Here is a 19893-nt window from a genome sequence, read left to right on the forward strand (position 1 = left end):
AAATAATTTGACTTGCTTTGAAAATAGGAAGTTTGGTTTTGCTTTCCTAAAAAATTTCGTAAAATGTAGTTAAACACTTTGCGCGCATCACAAACGATATAATTATATTCCAAACAAAATTTGTTCACTGTTTTGTTGGCCTTCACCCCCTCCCTATTTTGCAGGGAAAAAAACACACTTCCATGCTAAATGTATGTATAGACATTAGACACTTTTGATGATTTCAAAATAAAACTATTTGTTCAGTTTCATGGGGGTAAACATTTTTTTTATTATTTATTGAATGTACTATTTTACTTGTACTTACCGTCAGAATGTTAACTTCAATTCGATTTTTCAACGTTCTAGACTAGAATAAACTCTCTTTGAAATTCACGAATTTTGGCTTTAAGGAACTTTTTTATAGAACTATGAAAGCGATTCTTCAAAAGTTTATCTATTTTTAAATTAAGATCACATAACTCAGTTTTGCAAACAGCACTTGGTTGTACAATTCACGAGAAAAAACAAAAAAATGCATTAATTGCTTATTGCTTGAAAAATAAACATGCAATATTTTTGAAAAAATATTTGATTAATTACGAGACATTTCAAAACAAATCATCCTTTCACCCACTTTTTTGCTATTAATTAAAATTTCCATATTTTTTACTTGTCCTAAGGAAGAAGTTGCTCAGAAAATTATGGGAAAAAATACAATGTTTTTTTGTTGCATAGTTTGTAAAATGTATAAAATCTTAATTATAATTACCTCTTCTAAAAACATTGTATTTTTATTTTCTATTTGCATGCAAAACAAATATAATGGGCGATTGCATCATCATAACACCTAATTTATTATTTAGAGGGAGTACCATTATTAAAAATAACCTTTAAAAACTCATAAATTATTGTTTATAGTAAAAATATACGATTTTATTGACTGTTAAAATTGAAAACGTTGTCGTCGACTGAGATCTTAAGAATTGAATAGACAATTTTTTTTTTTATTCAAATATGAAATGAAACTATTCCGACATAAATAGAAATATACTTCAATTGCTTATGAAAATGGGCACGTTCAGGAAATATTAGGGGCTAGATATTTAGGCAACGTCATTTTCTGAACGGAAATTTAAGTAAATTGCCTAAATTAGTTTGGATTTGATGCTATTGTCAAATTTCGAAATTTACTTAAGTATTTTACCGATCGCATGGCGAAGACACCAAATTTCACTTAACTTTAATGAACAAATAATATTAATTATAACCGGTAATGCACTTTTTACTCGTTTTTCACACAAATAAATTCAATTTTTCCTAAATTAATTCTTTAATTAAAAACAATCTGCTGTCATGTTGACAAGAAAAACTTTCCTAAATTTTTAGGGAAAATTTTCTTGCCTAACTTTCCAGTTAGCTTTCCATTAAAATTACCTAAATTGGAAAGATTTTTTTTGACAGCTGACCAATCAGAGACCGAGAAATTACCTAAATATTTAGTCCCTTACGTTTCTGAACCTGCCCAATAGCTTTTAATTAAATAGTTTGTAATTTTTATAAATTACTTGCCAACACAAAAGATTTACAAAAAACGAAAAAACAAAAATTTAATTCTAAATATGTTCCACATGCAAAAAAATTCCATCTTTTGCACCAAGAACTTTCTTCTTTGGATCCCATTCGACTGGATTTTTTGTCTTCAAACACGAATAAAATTTATAATTTTTCAGCAATAAAATTAAAGCAACATAAATTTGCATCTTAGCAAATCTCAAACCTATACAATGTCTTGGACCTTCTCCGAACGGCAACCATGTTGTAGTATTTCTAAGTTGAACTTCTTCTGGTCTAAATCGCTCTGGATCAAATTGTTCTGAATCGACATAAACATCTGGATCATTTTGAATTGCATCAGTTGGTATAATAACAATCGTTCCTTTCGGAATCGTATACTTTGGATCAGATGTGGGATAATCATTTTTAGCTAATCGCAATAGAAACGGAACTATTGGATATTTTCGAAGACTTTCTAAAAATTAAGAACAAAACATTAAAGATAGAAGATTTTGAAAAAATATCTAACCTTTGACAACTTTTTTTAAATATTTCATTTCCATCATACACTCAAAAGTTAACCTTTGTCGATGTTTTTCCATCCGATTCACAATTTCCGCTCTCAATTTGTCTTGAATGTCTTCATTTAGCGCAAGTTCGTACAATGTCAATCCAATAGCAGCCGTAGAATTTTCATAACCAGCGAAAAAATATGCAAACGTTTGACCAGCAATCTTTCCCAAACTCAAATCTGCGTCAATATTTTTCAATTCAATCATTAAATTGAGAAAATCATTTCGTTTCACTGAATTCTTTTCACGATATTTGATAGTTTCACGCACAATTCGCAGAAAAAAATTATGTAAATCTTCATGAGTTATTCGCATTCGTAGTTTTTGAGCCAATTTCGGAAAGCTAGATATCAATATGCTGACTAATTTCGAATGAAGTTTCAATCCGGGCATATCTTTGACAGTTCGAAAAAAGTCAGCATTTTTGTCATTCAAACTATTACAATCGAGACCAAACACACAATTTCCATTGACATCAGTGACATATCGGGCGATTATTTCATTCATTTCAACAACCGTACTTGGAACATCGACAATATCATCAAAGGTTTCCACCAAATTTTGACCAATTGACACAATTGTTAGGAACATATCTTTCATCCGGATTCCAGAAAACGATGGAGAAAGTTGACTTCGAAAGTGTTTCCATTTAGTTTCATCGAGGCGAAATAAGTTGCCACTCAGTGGATCATCTTTTTCATTATGAAATAATCCTCTTTCGGTAAAATTATGAAAATCCTTAACAAGGATGTTTTTGATCAAATCAAGATCATAAACAACAACAGCTGGTTGAAGATTCATAAAAAATCCACCAAATGGTCCAGTTTCTTTGAATTTAAAGTAATTTTGACGAATACTTTCGTTAATGTGGCAGTTAGGTTTGACATTTCCTCCAGGAAAACACGGTTTATCGTGAGGAATCTCTCGGCGATTCCAATATGAAAAACGTCGTTTAACGAATAAATAAGCCACGGATAGTGAAAAAAGAAACACGTTAATTATGAAGATCCACAGATCCATGACAACCAACGCACGGCGTTATAAGGTAAATGATGATGTATTGAAAATTGGGAATAAACTAAAATGTCAGGAGAGCGTAAAAGTTTGATTTTATTGGAAAATTTGAAGGCTAATAGGAACTTATCAATCAAATATTGTTATCATTTTTATCTGTTCGTTTGGAAAATTTAATTAACTTTATCTTTTGTGTTTCACTTGTGCATGTTTAATTAATATCCTGAATATTGTGGTTATAAATACATTTTTCCCTTAGAAGGGAATTATATAAGCATTAGATAACGGTGCATTTTGAATTCCGACTCTGATAAGCCCGGACAATTTATTTCATTCGTGACTTTGAACTCAATTCAAAATGAACCTTAGCAAACAAAATTCAGCAAATTTTGAACTCCAACTTCCAAGCACAAATTATCCCAATTTTTGAAAAGAAGACAAATTTGTGAAATAAGAAAATTTAGTGGCGGAAAGTGAACCATTAAAGTGGTCGTGAGAAAATATTCAGAACTTCATTGAAGTTGGTACTTTTTTGGATACAGAGTGCAACAAAAGCACTGTTATACTGAATTTTTTCTTTTAATATATATGTAATTCACATCTAATTTAAGTGTTACAGAAGATTTGCTAAGAATTCATCAAAAATAATTTTTCGACAGTGAAAATTGTTTGCCACTTGGCAAACTTGGTACCTACAAAAAAAAAAATATAATATAATAAAATTCGTTTTTTTTTAAAAATAAAATAAAATCTGAAATAAAATTGCCCTCCAAAACAAGTATACAGTTTTGATTAATATGTTAAGATACATTTAAAAAAAAAATTTTCAAAATCGTTAGAGTCGTTTTTTAAAAAACTATTTTTTTATAAATAATTTTTTTGAAAAAAAGTTTTAAAATAAAATTGGTATGCCATTTTGTAAAAATCACTAATCAACATGTAAAAACAAAATATCAAAGAAATTCAATGTCCCGTTTTCAAAAATTTGATTTTTCAAAAAAAAAAAAATTTCAAAATTTTTTTAAAAATCCAAAAATTATTTTTTTGGAAATTTAATTTTTGTTTTATATTTAAATCATATAAATTCTTTTTTTTTTGTTGAAATCAAATAAGCGGTTTCGGAGATAATAGGATTTGAAAAAAAAAAAACCGTTGTATGGCAGGTACCGTTAATACTGATTTTCAAAAAAAAAATTTTTTTCATTGGAAGATAGACCTTGTCTTTAAACTAACATTTGAATTTTTTAAACAAAATCGTTAGAGCCGTTTTCGAGATATTTCAATATTACTAAAATCGGTATATGACAAGTACCGTTATTTTTGGTCCAAAAAAATTAATTCCAAAAACCCCTCTGGAGAGTCGCCAAATAACGCTACATACCAAGTTTGACATCAATCGGTCTATCCGCTTAGGCTGTAGCTTGGTTTACAGGCAGACAGACTGACAGACAAACGGACTTCCGGGACGCAATTTTTTTGGCATTCTCTACCATCGTAATGTCATGGAAAAATGCTATCTCAACTTTTTTTTTTTGTACGAACTAGAAGTGTGAATTGTACTAAACCTAAACATTTCGCAGTGTTCATTTCGCAAAAGGAGGTTTGCAATGCACGTACCCAAAATGGAAAACTTGTCGGTTTCCTCGATCCAAGTACCAATCATGGAAAGTGGGGCATGGGAGGAAGGTTCCGCTTTAATAATACTAAATAGAATTGTGTTTTTGAAGCATTTAATTCTTAAAGATTTCTTATTCTCCAATAGACAATGCTATCAAGATCAGAATCTAATAAGCTTAGCTTATCATAATATTTAGCCGTTCAAGATCCACATTCGCAAAATATGGTGTAAACTATGGTGCACATAGCCCCCTTCAATCAATTGATAACAATATTCAATAAACTTTACTTTTGTATCGAGTGTCTGTAAATGACAATTTTAAATGCATTAAGTTCAAAACTATGTTTTTTTATTAGATTTTTTTATTAATATTTAGATATTTAGTATTATGTATATTAGGGTGGGTTGATTTGGTACTCCGAAAAATAGATTGCTAGGCACCTTTAGATTATACACACCAAATATCAGCTCTTAATATTAATAGGAAGGTCCTCCGCTTTGCAATTTTCCATTTTTACATCAAGCTTTAAATCGACTTTTTAGCAAATTTTTTTACATATTCTTGTAGGAAATTAAACGCTCTACAAAAAAGGCCTTGTATACTTTTTTCGTTTATCTAACCGTTTAATAGATATTTGAGGTCCAAAAATCGAGAAAATCTTTAAAAATTCGTTTGTTGTTCTTAATTTTGTAACAAATTGAATAATTATAATAATCAAACGCGCAAGACATATTCTTGTAGGAAATAGATTGTTTCACAAATAAGGTCTTGTTAACTTTTTTCATTAATCTAACCATTCTAAAGATATTCGAGGTCAAAGTTAAAAAAATTATAAAAACATTTTTTTACTTTTCAAAATTTTCTAATTCGCTGAAAATTTGTTTCATTATTTTCAAATTAGCAAGATATATTTTTGTAGGGGCTTAAACGTTCTACAAAAAATTCGGCTTTTGTAACGAAAGGCTGGTCAAATGCTGTTTTCCTACCACTCGGGAATAAACTAGTTGAAAAGGACAAATTAAAAAGCCAACTTATTGATTTTTCCAGAGTGGAAGAATACCTACCTCTTCAGAACGAACTTTGAGAACAATTACTGGAGGAGTTGTGACACTATGTGGTAGCGAACTGCCTCGCAAAAAGGTTAAGTTTCTCAACAGACCAAAAGGAGTGTCATCAGGGCTGCCACCTTACTCCTTTAGCAGTAGATCTACTGCGTTTTAGCCCAAATGAAAAACTACTCCCTTTTTAAAATTTTTAATAATACCTAACCAAAGTTTAATTGTTGTCATTTCAAAATTTTAAATACTGAGCCACGTTCACTCACTCTAAATGTATTCACTAAAAAGTTCAAATACAGCCCTATCGTGAGTTTTACGTGAACAAAATTGCAAACGAAAAATTGAATTTAACTTGTTACTTGTGAGTTTCGGGTGAAAAGTTGTTCATGTTCGGGAAACTAGCCGTAGCTTTAACTCTTTTTGAAGTTATACTTCTTATGGGAGGGTGGGTATGAAAATTTACTTTTTGACAAGAATGTCAAAGGGATTATGACGCGATCACCCTGGGTAGCAGGGCTGTCGTTTCACCTTTAGAGTAGGCAGTACTTTAGTATTTAAAAATGCAGTACGCCGCAGTACGACAAACATAAAACACACAACACGTTGCAAGTTACATGTTTCATGTGGCAAGTTGCATGTGCCAAGTTGTATGTGGCAAGTTGCATGTGGCAAGTTGTATGTGGCAAGTTGCGTGTGGCAAGTTGCATGTGGCAAGCTGCATGTGGCAAGTTGCATGTGGCAAGTTGCATGTGGCAAGTTGCGTGCGGCAAGTTGCATGTGGCAAGTTACTTGTGGCAAGTTGCATGTGACAAGTTGCATGTGGTAATTTCCATGTGGCAAGTTGCCAGGGTTGCAAAAAGCTCACATTTCAGCTCAGCTCAAATTTGAGCTAGGTACCCTAGCTTAGCTCATTTGAGCTGAGCTGAAAGTGAGCGCCCCAACTTCCAACGCCTATATCTCGGAATTTTGAAGAAAATGAAAAAAAAATTTTTTGATGCCAAAAGGTAGCGGGGACTCTAACCTACATTTGGGTACAACTCCCATCCCTGTAGGTCCACGCGTTCTCAAACCGGGAGAACTTAAAAGTGAAAAAAAAAAATAGGCACGATTCTGAAAAAATAGGCATGATGTGGCGGTTTAACATGGAAGGCGATTTTTTAAAAATCTGACAATGTGCAAAGCGTAGGCCCATGACACAAGCTATCATTTGGCATCACTCCCAAAAATTGCTCTCAAGCGGTTTAGCTTCCATGAGCGTTCAAAGATTCGGGGATTTTTCGAAAAAAAATTTTAACCCAACTTTCAAACGCGATTTTCTCGGAATTTTGAAAAAAGTCGAAAAACCGGAATGTACCGAAATTTTTTTATGATAAAAAAAGAAATATTTTACTAAAAAAATAGAAATATATTTACTATTAAAAAAACCAAGAGAAAAGATCACGAAAAATTATTTGTTTTATTTATAAAAATATCCATGTGTTAAAATAATTCCATTAATAACTAGAACCAAACATCTTAAGCTATGGTGTTTTATAAAAGTTTAAAATATCTTCATATTTCATTATACTTTCCAAATAAAAATCAATGTATCCTCTCACCCATCACAGCTCAGCTCAGCTCACTTTACCTTAGCTCACCCAACAGCTCAGCTCACCGACAGCTCAGCTCACCCGACAGCTCAGCTCAACCATCAGCTCAGCTCACTTTCAGCTCAGCTCAAATGAGCTGAGCTATGGTACATAGCTCAAAAGTGAGCTAGCTCAAAATTTAAGCTGAGCTGTGAGCTGAGCTCAGCTTACTTTTGAGCTTTGTAGGAACCCTGCAAGTTTCACAGAATAAATTGAAAACTACATGGACGCAAGGAGGATGAAAGAATTAATAAATTTATTGTTCACTTGATAAAAATGTAAAAAAAACGAAGTGTAGATTAATTAATTTAATAATAGAAATTAAAAATATCAAATGAAATTCATTTACATATACTGAATGAGAAGTATAACTTCAGTCGCGTGTACATGTGTACACACACTCTTTTTTTTTGGAGTTTTTGAAGACAAATGAAATTTGTAATGTCTCAGGGGAAAACTAAGTCCAATATAAGTCTGTATTTTGTTTAATCTCATTCCAATACAATTACGAGGTCCTTCAGCGAAGGGCAGCCAAGTAAGAGGATGTCGATTTTAAGTCTCTTCCGGACTTAATCGTTCCGGATCAAACTTCTCTGGATCAGAGATAAAATAAAAGAAATAATAAGAACTCTAAGAGCAATTTCGTGTAAACCTGTCGCAGAGGCGTACCTACTTTGATTTGCCAGGGCTCCGGGGAAAGACTAAATTTTGGAGGCTTCTTTGATATTTGGGGGCCTCTTTGATATATGTAGAAAATAAGAACGAATGAAAAAGTACGGTCGCTAAAATTATTCAAAAGTAATAATTAATTTTCTAATTTTCTATTTTGGAAAAAAATCATTTTTTTTTTTCTAATTTTTCTAACTTTACAATAAGGCATTGTAAAAATTAAATGATATATTATTCTTAATTCTTATAGTAAATTGAGAGCTCTATCTCTTATGTATATCTCTTAGAAATTTTTTCATAGAGTGAACCCATTTGAAGTTATTCAAACTTAAAGTTCAAAATAAATGAAATTATGACTTTTTTGGACTAATACTGATTGATTGAACTTTTTTTTTGCCACAAGAACTAAGATATACTTTTCTAGAGGTTTTTGATCTACTGATCTCGAATCTGAAGTCAGAAAAATTAGATTGGCCTCCACTTTTTAAATATTACCGTTATAAAATGCTAATAAACGTAATTTTGGCTGTTTTCGAGGTTTTGTTTTTATGTATGTAGGGTAATATAAAACAGAGTTCGATAAGTGTGTGGCCGATAAACTCGCGTTTGGCTGGTCCGATTTTGGAAATTTTTTATTTATTTGAAAGGTATTTATATGTAGATGGTTTGTATTAAAAAAAATAATAACTTTTCTCCCATCTTTTTAAAAATTTTAACTTTGCTTAATTTGTAAACAAATTTATTGAGAAAGGCTTCCAAAATAATTTTTAACGTCTAAAGCCTGATTTTAGGTAAAACAAATAATTTTCAACATTTGAGTACAGAGTAAAGGAATGTAGAAATGAACTTAATCAGATTTTATTGGGTCGGAAATCGTTTCATCGATATGCTGTGGTGGGTATGAATTAGAGACAGAACGATCAGATCTGAGGGGTACCTACAATCCTATCATTAAAACGGATGGTAATGTTAATGATATGGGTCCACTAACCCTAGAAAGCTAACCTTCGTCGATTTGACGAACACCAATTTTATTTTTTCTGTTTTTTTCGGAAAAAGGGGCTTCCGATTGCATTCTCAATTCGTGTAACCCGTGTGTAAAAAAATCGTTTTTTTGCCTTTTCTGTTATAAAAAATAACTACTTAACATGAATTATAAATAAGAACTGATATTCTTTTTTCAAAAACTGTTTACATTTTCCGATATCTCTTTTATTGCTCGAGATATCTTAAGTTTCAGTTAATAAGCCAAAGAGAAACTAAACTTAATCTAAAATTTAAGCCACTGGCCACAGAATTTTTGCCACAAGAACCAAAATATACTTTTCTAAAGGTTTTCGGGTTGCTGAACTCGAATTCGTAATCAGAAAAATTCTATTAGCTTATGTTCTTGAAATATAACCGTTAAAAAAAAACTTTTATTTTCATTTTATAACGTTAATATTTCAAGAACAAAGACAAATAGAATTTTTTTTATTGCGGATTCGAGCTCAGCAACCCGAAAACCTTTAGAAAAGTATATCTTGGTTCTTGTGGCAAAAAAAGTTCAATCAATCAGTATTAGTCCAAAAAAGTCATAATTTCATTTATTTTGAACTTTAAGTTTGAATAACTTCAAATGGGTTCACTCTATGAAAAAATTTCTAAGAGATATACATAAGAGATAGAGCGTTCAATTTACTATAAGAATAATATATCAGTTAATTTTTACAATGCCTTAGGTATTGTAAAGTTAGAAAAATTAGAAAAAAAAAAATGATCTTTTTCCCATGTTATTTATATGGAAAATAGAAAATTAGAAAGAGGCACCTCTAAATATTAATATTAAGAGCTCATTTTTTGAGAAACTATTTGCTTCATATTTTCGAAAATATTGAACCTGTTTTTTATTTAAAAAAAAGAAAGTTGCCTCAAAATGGCACAGCCTAGTATAGCCTGTAAGGTATTTTTTTAACATCTTTATCAGGCTTAATTATTCAGCATGTTTTGTTTACAATAGTTTTACATTTACATTTTCAAACTAACAACGTAAATAAAAACAATATTAATAAAAAGCTTTTTATCTATTACGCTACTTTATAACAATTAATCCCACTCGTGCCCAGAATGAACTAGTTACTTCCTACGCATATTCATAAAATGCAGCTTATTTATATACCTACAACTATTCCACATGCATTTGCGATGTTAATAATAAAATAATAAAAATTTGTATCTGTTTTGGTATATCAAGTGTCTAAGTACTTTAGAAACCATATCAAACAATATTGAAATGCTTAACTCGCTTAATTGCTTTGGACACTTAATTACATGCTTACAATATGAAACATTGTTCATTGAACGTATAGAAAACGAAAACGCAATTTACATTTTCAGTTTCAATGTGTTGAACTGTTGATTTAAATGAGTCATATCTATATTTATTACTTCATGGTGCATAAAAAACGAGGGTCATTTTCTCCGATTTTCTGAAACCTTCCCGAAAGAACACTAAAGAATGTTGACCTCGAGTAAAAGTTCATTTCTCTTGGTCATAATTAGAATAGAATAAAAGTCCAAAATCAAACTAAAAATAATTAAATTAATTTTTTTAATAGAAATTTCAATATCACATTCAAATTCGTTCTACACGTAAGAAAATACCACCCTTAACTGAATTAAGAATATTTTCATTGTCAAATTGCAGAGGATTTGGAGTTTTTGAAGATATATGAAATTTGTAATGTCTCAAAAGAAAACTGAGTCCTATATAAGTTTGCATTTTGCCAAATCTCAGTCCAATACAATTACGCGGTCCATCACCGAAGGGCAGCCAAGTAAGTGGATGACGTTTCTGAGTCTCTTCCGGACTAAATCGTTCCGGATCGAACTTTTCTGGATCAGGATAAATCTCTGGATCATGATGAATAGCATCAGCAGGAATTAATACCATAACTCCTTTTGGAATCACATATTTAGGTTTTGAAGTGGGATAGTCATTCAATGCCTGCCTCACAAGATTTGTTACAATCGAGTATTTTCGAAGAGTTTCTGTAAGGAACAATAATTTTCAAACAATAGTTTTTGACGAAAAATCTAAAATCCTTTACCTTTCATTACCATATCCATGTAATGCATCTCAGCCATACTTTCATAAGTCATTTTTCCTCGATTCTTATCAAATTGAGTATTAATTTCAGCTCTCAGTTTATCTTGAACATTTTGATTCAATGCCAATTCGTAAAGAGCAAACCCCATTGTCGAGGATGAAGTCTCAAAACCAGCGATGAAAAATAGAAACGACTGAGCTGCAACTTCGTTAAGTGTCAATCCTTCTTCGGAATTCTTCATTTCAATCAGCAAATTCATAAAATCGTTTCGTTTGATTGAATTCTTTTCACGATACTCGACAGTTTCTCGCACAACTTTCATATAAAACTGATGAACTTCTTCATGAATTTGTCGCATACGTAAGGTTCTGGCCAATTTTGGAAAACTAAAGATAAATCCGTCAATTAGTTTGTTATGACGTGGTTGAGTGAAATTTTTCACTCCCATTATTCGAAATTCAACTTCTGGATCTTTGAGACTGTTACATTCTAGACCGAAAGCACAAGTTCCAATAACATCGACAGTAAATCGAGCTAGAATATCTTTAACGTCGATAATTGAGTCTTCTGAAACCATGGTGTCGAATGTCTCTTTAAGTCGTTCTCCAACTGATAAGACTATTGGAAACATTCCTTTCATTTTGCCCGAACTAAAAGTTGGTGACATTTTATTCCTCAAATGTTTCCATTTCGGTCCATCCAACGCAAACAAATGTCCTGTTAATGGATCATCACGCTCATTGTGAAACAAACCACGATCAGTAAAGTTATTAAAGTCTTTTATTAAAATGTTTTTAATCAAATCCAAGTCGTAAACAACGACAGCACGTTGGAGAAAGAAATAGAACCCGCCAAATGGTCCAGTGTGTTTGAATTTTTCGTAATTAGCTTTAGTTAAATCTTTTAAATGATATTTCTTCTTGAAGCCAGTTAGATTTCCAGTTGGAAAATCAGGTGGATCGTGTGGAATTTCTTGACGTTTCCAATATGACATGCGTTGTCGTATAAAATAAACTAGTGCTGTTATTAACGCTAAAAGAATATAAATAAAAACTCCCGATAACGCCATAATGGTAGCTAAGAATTAAACCGATCTGAATGAATGCCAAAACAAAACTGAAATAGAAAATTGAAATAATTATTATGGAATTTGATATTGTCAAGAATTATCTTGTGGTTTGTTGAGAGGTAGTGGGCAAGTCGTCTAAAATTGTTTACTAAAGAAACAAGTTCGAGGAATTTGGTGAAGACTTAACGTTTAAATAAAATATGTAAACAAACGAAATACACGTTTCACCTTATCTGAATAAATAAAACACTTAAAGAAGTTATAGTTGATATTTTAAATTAATTGATCTGACCCAGGGTGGGGGCTTTTCAGCGCAGATTCAGAGTTTATTGTTTTATGTTTAACACACTCTATGTGTTAAGTTTAGGAAACGATTGCATGTTTATTATATTCGTTCTTGTTGATTCTCATGAATTAGTGTGACCAAAATGAAATAATAAACAATTTTTTTTATTTTGTTAGAAGGTATGACAGGTTATATTGTTAACTATTAATTTAACATCTGTATTATGATAATCATAATATAAATACTTAATCCATTGATCAATTAAATAAAAACTGATAGTGCCTTCGCACGTATAAGGTCAAATGACGGTTTGAATGGAGTAATTTTAGTAATGAGTAAAAAAAAAACTCGGATTCAAAGCTTTTGTTTTTGTTTTTTTAATAAGGTTAGTATCGAGTATTAAAATAATTGGTGAAGGTATTTAAATAAACATATCATATCAAATAATTATTTTTACTACAAATATACGGGTGTCAAACTTTATTAGTTATTTGACTTTTTTTCATAAAAATTTAAAAAATGCAGGTCTTTTGCAATGGCTTTAAGTATGAATATATTTGCGTGTAGATACAAGGTTTGATTAAAATCTTTAGATTCGTTTTCGAGAAATTGAATAACTCAAAAAAATTGTATGATTCTATGATTGTATGAAATTCTTGTACGAAAATTGAAGAAAATCCGTTTATCCATTTAAGCTGAAGAAAATTGTACAAATGGACGCACAGACTGATTGACTTGACTGTCTCAAGGACAGAATTACAAGACCCACTTTGTCGGTCTTCTCCATCATCGTAATGTTGGTTTTGCATAAAACCTAGAATTTTTTACTTGCTCAATAGGGCAAGTATATTGGTTTCGTGTAAAAAAAAAATTCGAGGTTTTAATCAAAACCAACATTACAAAGATGGAGAAGTCCGAAAAAGTGCTTTTCGTCATGACGTCCGTTGGTCTGTGCGTCGGTGCGTCGTCACAAAAAGCTGTACATGTAGCTGCAGCCTAAACGGGTTGGACGGATTTTCTTGAAATTTGGTACAGATGATTTTTTTGTAATTTCCAAGGTTTTTTTTTTGTTTTTTAATATCTCGCTTAGATAATATACCTCCCATACAAAGATTTCGAGGTATTGCGATTTTCTCGAAAACGACTCTAACGATTTTGATTAAATTTGACACACTTTATACTGTACGTAAATCTAACAAAACTCCATTTTTAGTTTTTCTCAAAAAATACGGGTAGTGAAAATATGATAATACCTACATTTTTTTTTAATCGCTGATATCGGCTCTAACCGTACATCGTTAATGAGTTATAACTATGTACCTAATTCAAAATATTTTTCCAAAAAAAGCTTTGACATAAAAGGTACTTTTATCATAAGAACAAGTACGTGCGACCCCAGTCGTGCATTTTATTTTAAAACGAAAACAAAACAATACTACGATATTAAAAAAAAAACAAGGAATTTAGTATTATTTAAATTTTAAATGAATTAAATACATGAACGTTTTGTCGAAATTTTTTTAAAAAAAGGTTTAAAAACAATTTTTCTGACATTTTGTGCTGCACACGCACAGTATAAAGTTATGAAAGCTTTTAAAAAAAAATATTCGTTCTTGTTGATTCTCATGAATTAATATAACCAAATTGGTTAAACTAGGGATGGCGGTTGTTACTACAAAAACCGGTTTTCAGTTTTTCCGATTTTGTTCCTTTCGGTTAAACCGGGCCAAGGAGTTTTGAAGATTTTTTTAAGCTGAATATGAATAAAAATTGATAATTATATAGTTAGTAGAGAGAGGGAACAAACCATTTGAGGGTTTTCAGTTTTTTGTCTCTTCTTAGGATATTTTTGTTCGACGTTTTTTTTTCTTCCGGTTTTGTTTTGCAAAAACCGGTTTAAACAGGGAGCACAAAAAAAACCGAAAAAAAACCGGTTATATGGCCGGTTTTTCGTTTCTTAACATATTGTTTAGCTTTTGAAAGCAGTGAATTTGTTGTGGTTAAGTTTGCTTTGTATGGTTTAAAGCATAGAACTCATTTTATAAAAAAATATTTAACTGAACTTAACTAAGCGAAATTCACTGTTTCTTGTTTTTCTTTGATAAAAAATGTGCAAGTCAAATAAAATAAAAAAAAAAAACAGCATAATTTCCAAATGGTTTGGTACAGTTTTTTGCTGAATCACTTCTTAGTTATATGTATTTTCGGCCTTAAATGTCTTCTTCTTAATTGTTCGTATTGTTTTTGTATTATTTTAAAAACATAATGTACAAGAAACACCACGTAAGGTTCAAAAGTAGAAGTCATCCACTTATCAAACACAAATAAACTTTAATAGCTATACCTATCTATCTACCAAGCTAACCAATTTACATGATTCTGTAACCCAGCAATGTAAATCAAGACTTCAATCTGTTTGTTTACATTCATAACTGCAGTCTACTTAACCTATTCTCAAAGCATATATGAAATAAGCTTAAGCTTTATCAATATTATTCAACAGTTTGTATTTTAATACTCTCACATTCTCAGTTTTCTCTGAGCATTCATCGAGATCGGTTGAAATGAAAAACTAGAAGCGGAAATTTATCAGTTATCATCATGGCAATATCGGGAGTTTTTATTTATATCGTATTAGCATTAGTATCAGCATTGGTTTACTTCATCCGACAACATATGACATATTGGAAACGTCGTGGAATTCCACACGATCCACCTGATTTTCCCAGTGGAAACTTAAAAGGTTTCAGGAAGACTCATCATTTGAGAGACTTAACCCAAGCTAATTATGAAAAATACAAACATACTGGTCCATTTGGTGGCTTCTATTTCTTTCTCAAGCAAGCTGTCATCGTCTATGACTTGGATTTGGCAAAAAATATTTTAATAAAAGATTTCCACAATTTTACTGATCGAGTTGTTTTCCACAATGAACGTGATGATCCATTGACTGGACATTTATTTGCTCTTGATGGACAAAAATGGAAACATTTGAGGAATAAAATGTCACCAACATTTAGTTCCGGAAAAATGAAGGGAATGTTTCCAATTGTCTTATCAGTTGGAGATCGTCTTATAGAAGCATTCGATAACCTAGTTGAAAAAGATTCTATTGTTGAAGTCAAAGATATTTTGGCGCGATTCACTGTCGATGTTATTGGAACTTGTGCTTTCGGTCTCGAATGCAATAGCCTGAAGGATCCACACGCTGAATTTCGTATTATGGGTACAAAAGCATTTACCCAACCGCGTCACAATAGACTCCTTAACATGTTTATCTTTAGTTTTCCGAAATTAGCCAAAACGCTGCGCATGCGACAAATTCACGAAGAAGTTCATCAGTTTTATATGCGCGTGGTGCGAGAAACTGTCGAATTTCGTGAAAAGAATTCGGTCAAACGAAATGATTTCATGAATTTGCTGATTGATTTGAAGAATTCGGAAGAAGGAATGACAATGGACGAAGTTGCAGCTCAATCGTTTGTATTCTTTTTGGCTGGTTTTGAAACTTCCTCAACGACAATGGGTTTTGCACTTTTCGAATTGGCATTGAATCAGGATATTCAAGACAGGCTGAGAGCTGAAATTAATAATCAATTTGATAAGAATGGAGGAAAATTGACGTATGATAGTATGGCTGAGATGGATTACATGGATAAGGTTATGAAAGGTTGGTAACTTTCGACTTTTTGGCTAAAATCATTTCTTAATTTTTTTTTTCATTCTTTCAGAAACTCTTCGAAAACACTCAATTGTTACAAATCTTGTAAGGCAATCACTCAATGAGTATCCCACTTCAAATCCGAAATATGTCATTCCCAAAAGAATTAGGGTAATAATTCCAGCAGATTCTATTCATCGTGATCCAGAAATCTATCCTGATCCAGAGAAATTCGATCCGGAACGGTTTAGTCCAGAAGAGACACAAAAACGGCATCCTCTGACTTGGTTGCCCTTCGGTGAAGGACCTCGCAATTGTATTGGATTGAGATTTGGCAAAATGCAAATTTATGTTGGACTAAGTTTGCTTTTGAGAAATTACAAATTTCATTACTGTGATAAAACTCCAAATCCACTGCAACCGGATGTGAAAAATTTTTTGTACTCAGCTAAAGGTGGTATTTTCTTACGTGTTGAAAGAATAAAATTTTGATATTTAAGGATTTTAGTTGAGAGAAAATAAATTTAAAAAAAAAATAGTCAAAAGGTTTTGTCAGTTTTTTGTGGTCAAGAGTAAAAAAAAATATCTATCAGAATAGAACAAAATGATAAGGTTATTAAAATAACCAGTAGAGGGTTATTGGAGTTCAAGGTGTTTTTTTTTTGTTTTTTGTTCCACATAAATTGATTGTAAGTGATATCATTAAATCAATCAAAACAATTTGAATAAAAAGCTAGCACAAAATATTGCGCTGTATACGGAAGAGAACGAATAAAACGGATTAAACTTGTGTTTTTCTTTGATTTTAGTCAAATATAGAAAATGAATTGAAATATGTTGAAATGAGTTGGTTGAAGCGATAGATGTATTTATTGTTCGGCTGAAAAAGTTATTTAAAAAAATTCTAAATAATTTCAAAAACCAAGTTATGAAGTGAAAGTTATTTGAGTGAAAAGTGAAAAAAAAATATTAGGATCTGATACTCGAACGGATTTTTTCAAAAGCGCTGCGTTTTTAATTATGAATGTTGAAAAACTCATACTTTTTTAAGGGTATTTTTAGGTATTATTTTATTTTTGTCCCACATTTTTTGACAGTTTTTAACCGTTTTTTTAAAGATAAATGAATGAAATCTATACTGTAAATAGACAATAGACAGGACTATATGTGTACAAAATTTCAATTAATTTCGTATTCACAATTTTGAAATGACGGTTAAATTATTTTTTTTTTTTCTTACATACAAATTTGGTTTTCCTTTATTTCGCATAAAAATAATATGTATAACCTTTCACAATCTTCAATTGAAAAACTCAAAATTACCACAAAACACGTGAAGAGATCTGTTGCAGATGGCCAACTACCAGTAAAAGAAGTACTGTAATTTCAGTTTTTAAATTTCGACATGTTTGGCTTTAAAAAATTGTAACTTTTTTTTTAAACCTCATACAGATATGATTGAGGCATATTATGAAAGGTAAAATAATATGCTCTCAGATGATATAAATTTTATTATAAGTTGTTTTATAAAAAAAAGGACACTAGGGTGATAGAAGACAAAAAGGTTTTTATTTTTTGATTTTTCAATGAAAAGTGATTGCATTAAAAAAATTCTAGCTCTTTTCTTAGATGTCATGCAGACGTGAGTGAGGTAAATATTTTGGGCAAAATAATAACCTTATATAGGGTATAAAATTTATTCAAGGTATAAAGGTATAATTTTTTTGTAAGCTTGTCTTATACAGAAAATGATATAACGTGAAAAGAAAAAATAAGGTACATTTTTTAGCTTTTTCTTATAAACTATGATTGCCTAAGGTTCTAAATTAGATCATCCACTTACCTAACACAAATAAACTTACGATTCTGTGACCTTTAGTAATGTAAATTGTAAATCAAGACATCAACCTGTTTGTTTACACTCATAACTGCAGTCTATACCTAACCTATTTTATCAAGGAATAAAATAAAATAATCTCTAACAATATTATGAAACAGTTTGTATTTTAATATTCTCATTTTCTCAGTTTTCTATTAGCATTCATCGAGATCGGTTGAATTTAACTAAAAGTAGAAATTTAACACTTATCATCATGGCAATATCGGAAGTTTTGATTTACATCGTATTGGCATTGGTATCGCCATTGGTCTACTTTATTCGACAACACATGACATATTGGAAACGTCGCGGAATTCCACACGATCCACCAGATTTCCCGAGTGGAAACTTAAAAGGTGTCAAGAAGACTCATCATTTGAGAGACTTAACCCGAGCTAACTACGAAAAATACAAACATTCTGGTCCATTTGGTGGTTTCTATTTCTTCCTCAAGCAAGCAGTCATCGTTTATGACTTGGATTTGGCAAAAAATATTTTAATAAGAGATTTCCACAATTTTACTGATCGAACTATTTTCCACAATGAACGCGATGATCCATTGACTGGACATTTATTCGCTGTTGAAGGACAAAAATGGAAACATTTAAGGAATAAGCTGACACCAACATTTAGTTCCGGAAAAATTAAGGGAATGTTTCCAATAGTCTTATCAGTTGGAGATCGTCTTATAGAAGCATTCGATAATTTGGTTGAAAAAGATTCCATAGTTGAAGTTAAAGATATTTTGGCGCGATTCACTGTCGATGTTATTGGAAATTGTGCTTTCGGTCTCGAATGCAATAGCCTTAAAGATCCACACGCTGAATTTCGTATTATGGGTACAAAAGCGTTCACACAACCGCGGCACAACAAACTTCTTGATATGTTTATCTTTAGTTTTCCGAAATTAGCCAAAACGCTGCGCATGCGACAAATACATGAAGAAGTTCATCAGTTTTATATGCGTGTGACGCGAGAAACTGTCGAATTTCGTGAAAAGAATTCGGTTAAACGAAATGATTTCATGAATTTGTTGATTGATTTGAAGAATTCCGAAGAAGGAATGACAATGGACGAAATTGCAGCTCAATCGTTTGTATTCTTTTTAGCTGGTTTTGAAACTTCTTCAACTACAATAGGTATTGCACTTTTTGAACTGGCATTAAATCAGGAGATCCAAGATAGATTGAGAGCTGAAATTAATACTCAATTTGATAAAAATGCAGGAAAATTGACGTATGATAGTATGGCTGAGATGCATTACATGGATATGGTTATGAAAGGTTGGTAACTTTCAGTTTTTGGGAAAAAAAAAAAAGTTTTTAATTTCTTTTTTATTCTACAGAAACTCTCCGAAAGCACTCAGTTGCAACAAACCTTATAAGAAAAGCACTCAATGATTATCCCACATCGAATCCTAAATATGTAATTCCCAAAGGAATTACGGTAATGATTCCAGCAGACTCTATTCATCGTGATCCAGAGATTTATCCTGATCCAGAGAAGTTTGATCCGGAGCGATTTAGTCCAGAAGAGACACAAAAACGTCATCCTCTCACTTGGCTGCCCTTCGGTGAAGGACCTCGCAATTGTATTGGATTGAGGTTTGGCAAAATGCAAACTTATATTGGACTAAGTTTGCTTTTGAGAAATTACAAATTTCATTATTGTGATAAAACTCCAAATCCCCTGCAACCGGATGTGACAAATTTGGTATATTCAGCTAAAGGTGGTATTTTCTTACGTGTTGAGAGGATAAAATTGTGATATTTAAGAATTTAAGTTATTTATTTAGAAAAATAAATTAAAAAAA

General features: G+C 31.4%; 4 protein-coding genes across 4 annotated transcripts; 2 read left to right on the top strand and 2 right to left on the bottom strand.

Annotated features, from left to right (window-relative positions):
• Positions 1 to 1594: 1594 nt before the first annotated feature.
• Positions 1595 to 3128, bottom strand: LOC129916712 (probable cytochrome P450 6a20). Its single transcript, XM_055996819.1, has 2 exons — positions 2066 to 3128; positions 1595 to 2011 (listed from the first exon to the last, which is right to left on the bottom strand). The coding sequence occupies exons 1-2, from the start codon at positions 3126 to 3128 to the stop codon at positions 1596 to 1598; spliced, it is 1479 nt and encodes a 492-aa protein (XP_055852794.1). The 3' UTR covers position 1595.
• LOC129916703 (probable cytochrome P450 6a20) lies at positions 3112 to 19893 on the top strand. Its single transcript, XM_055996811.1, has 3 exons — positions 3112 to 3153; positions 18229 to 19363; positions 19426 to 19893. The coding sequence occupies exons 1-3, from the start codon at positions 3127 to 3129 to the stop codon at positions 19845 to 19847; spliced, it is 1584 nt and encodes a 527-aa protein (XP_055852786.1). The 5' UTR covers positions 3112 to 3126; the 3' UTR covers positions 19848 to 19893.
• LOC129916708 (probable cytochrome P450 6a20) lies at positions 10673 to 12301 on the bottom strand. Its single transcript, XM_055996816.1, has 2 exons — positions 11186 to 12301; positions 10673 to 11126 (listed from the first exon to the last, which is right to left on the bottom strand). The coding sequence occupies exons 1-2, from the start codon at positions 12252 to 12254 to the stop codon at positions 10711 to 10713; spliced, it is 1485 nt and encodes a 494-aa protein (XP_055852791.1). The 5' UTR covers positions 12255 to 12301; the 3' UTR covers positions 10673 to 10710.
• LOC129916706 (probable cytochrome P450 6a20) lies at positions 15054 to 16739 on the top strand. Its single transcript, XM_055996814.1, has 2 exons — positions 15054 to 16210; positions 16272 to 16739. The coding sequence occupies exons 1-2, from the start codon at positions 15142 to 15144 to the stop codon at positions 16691 to 16693; spliced, it is 1491 nt and encodes a 496-aa protein (XP_055852789.1). The 5' UTR covers positions 15054 to 15141; the 3' UTR covers positions 16694 to 16739.

This window comes from Episyrphus balteatus, chromosome 3, assembly GCF_945859705.1.
Source record: "Episyrphus balteatus chromosome 3, idEpiBalt1.1, whole genome shotgun sequence".
NCBI lineage: Eukaryota > Metazoa > Arthropoda > Insecta > Diptera > Syrphidae > Episyrphus > Episyrphus balteatus.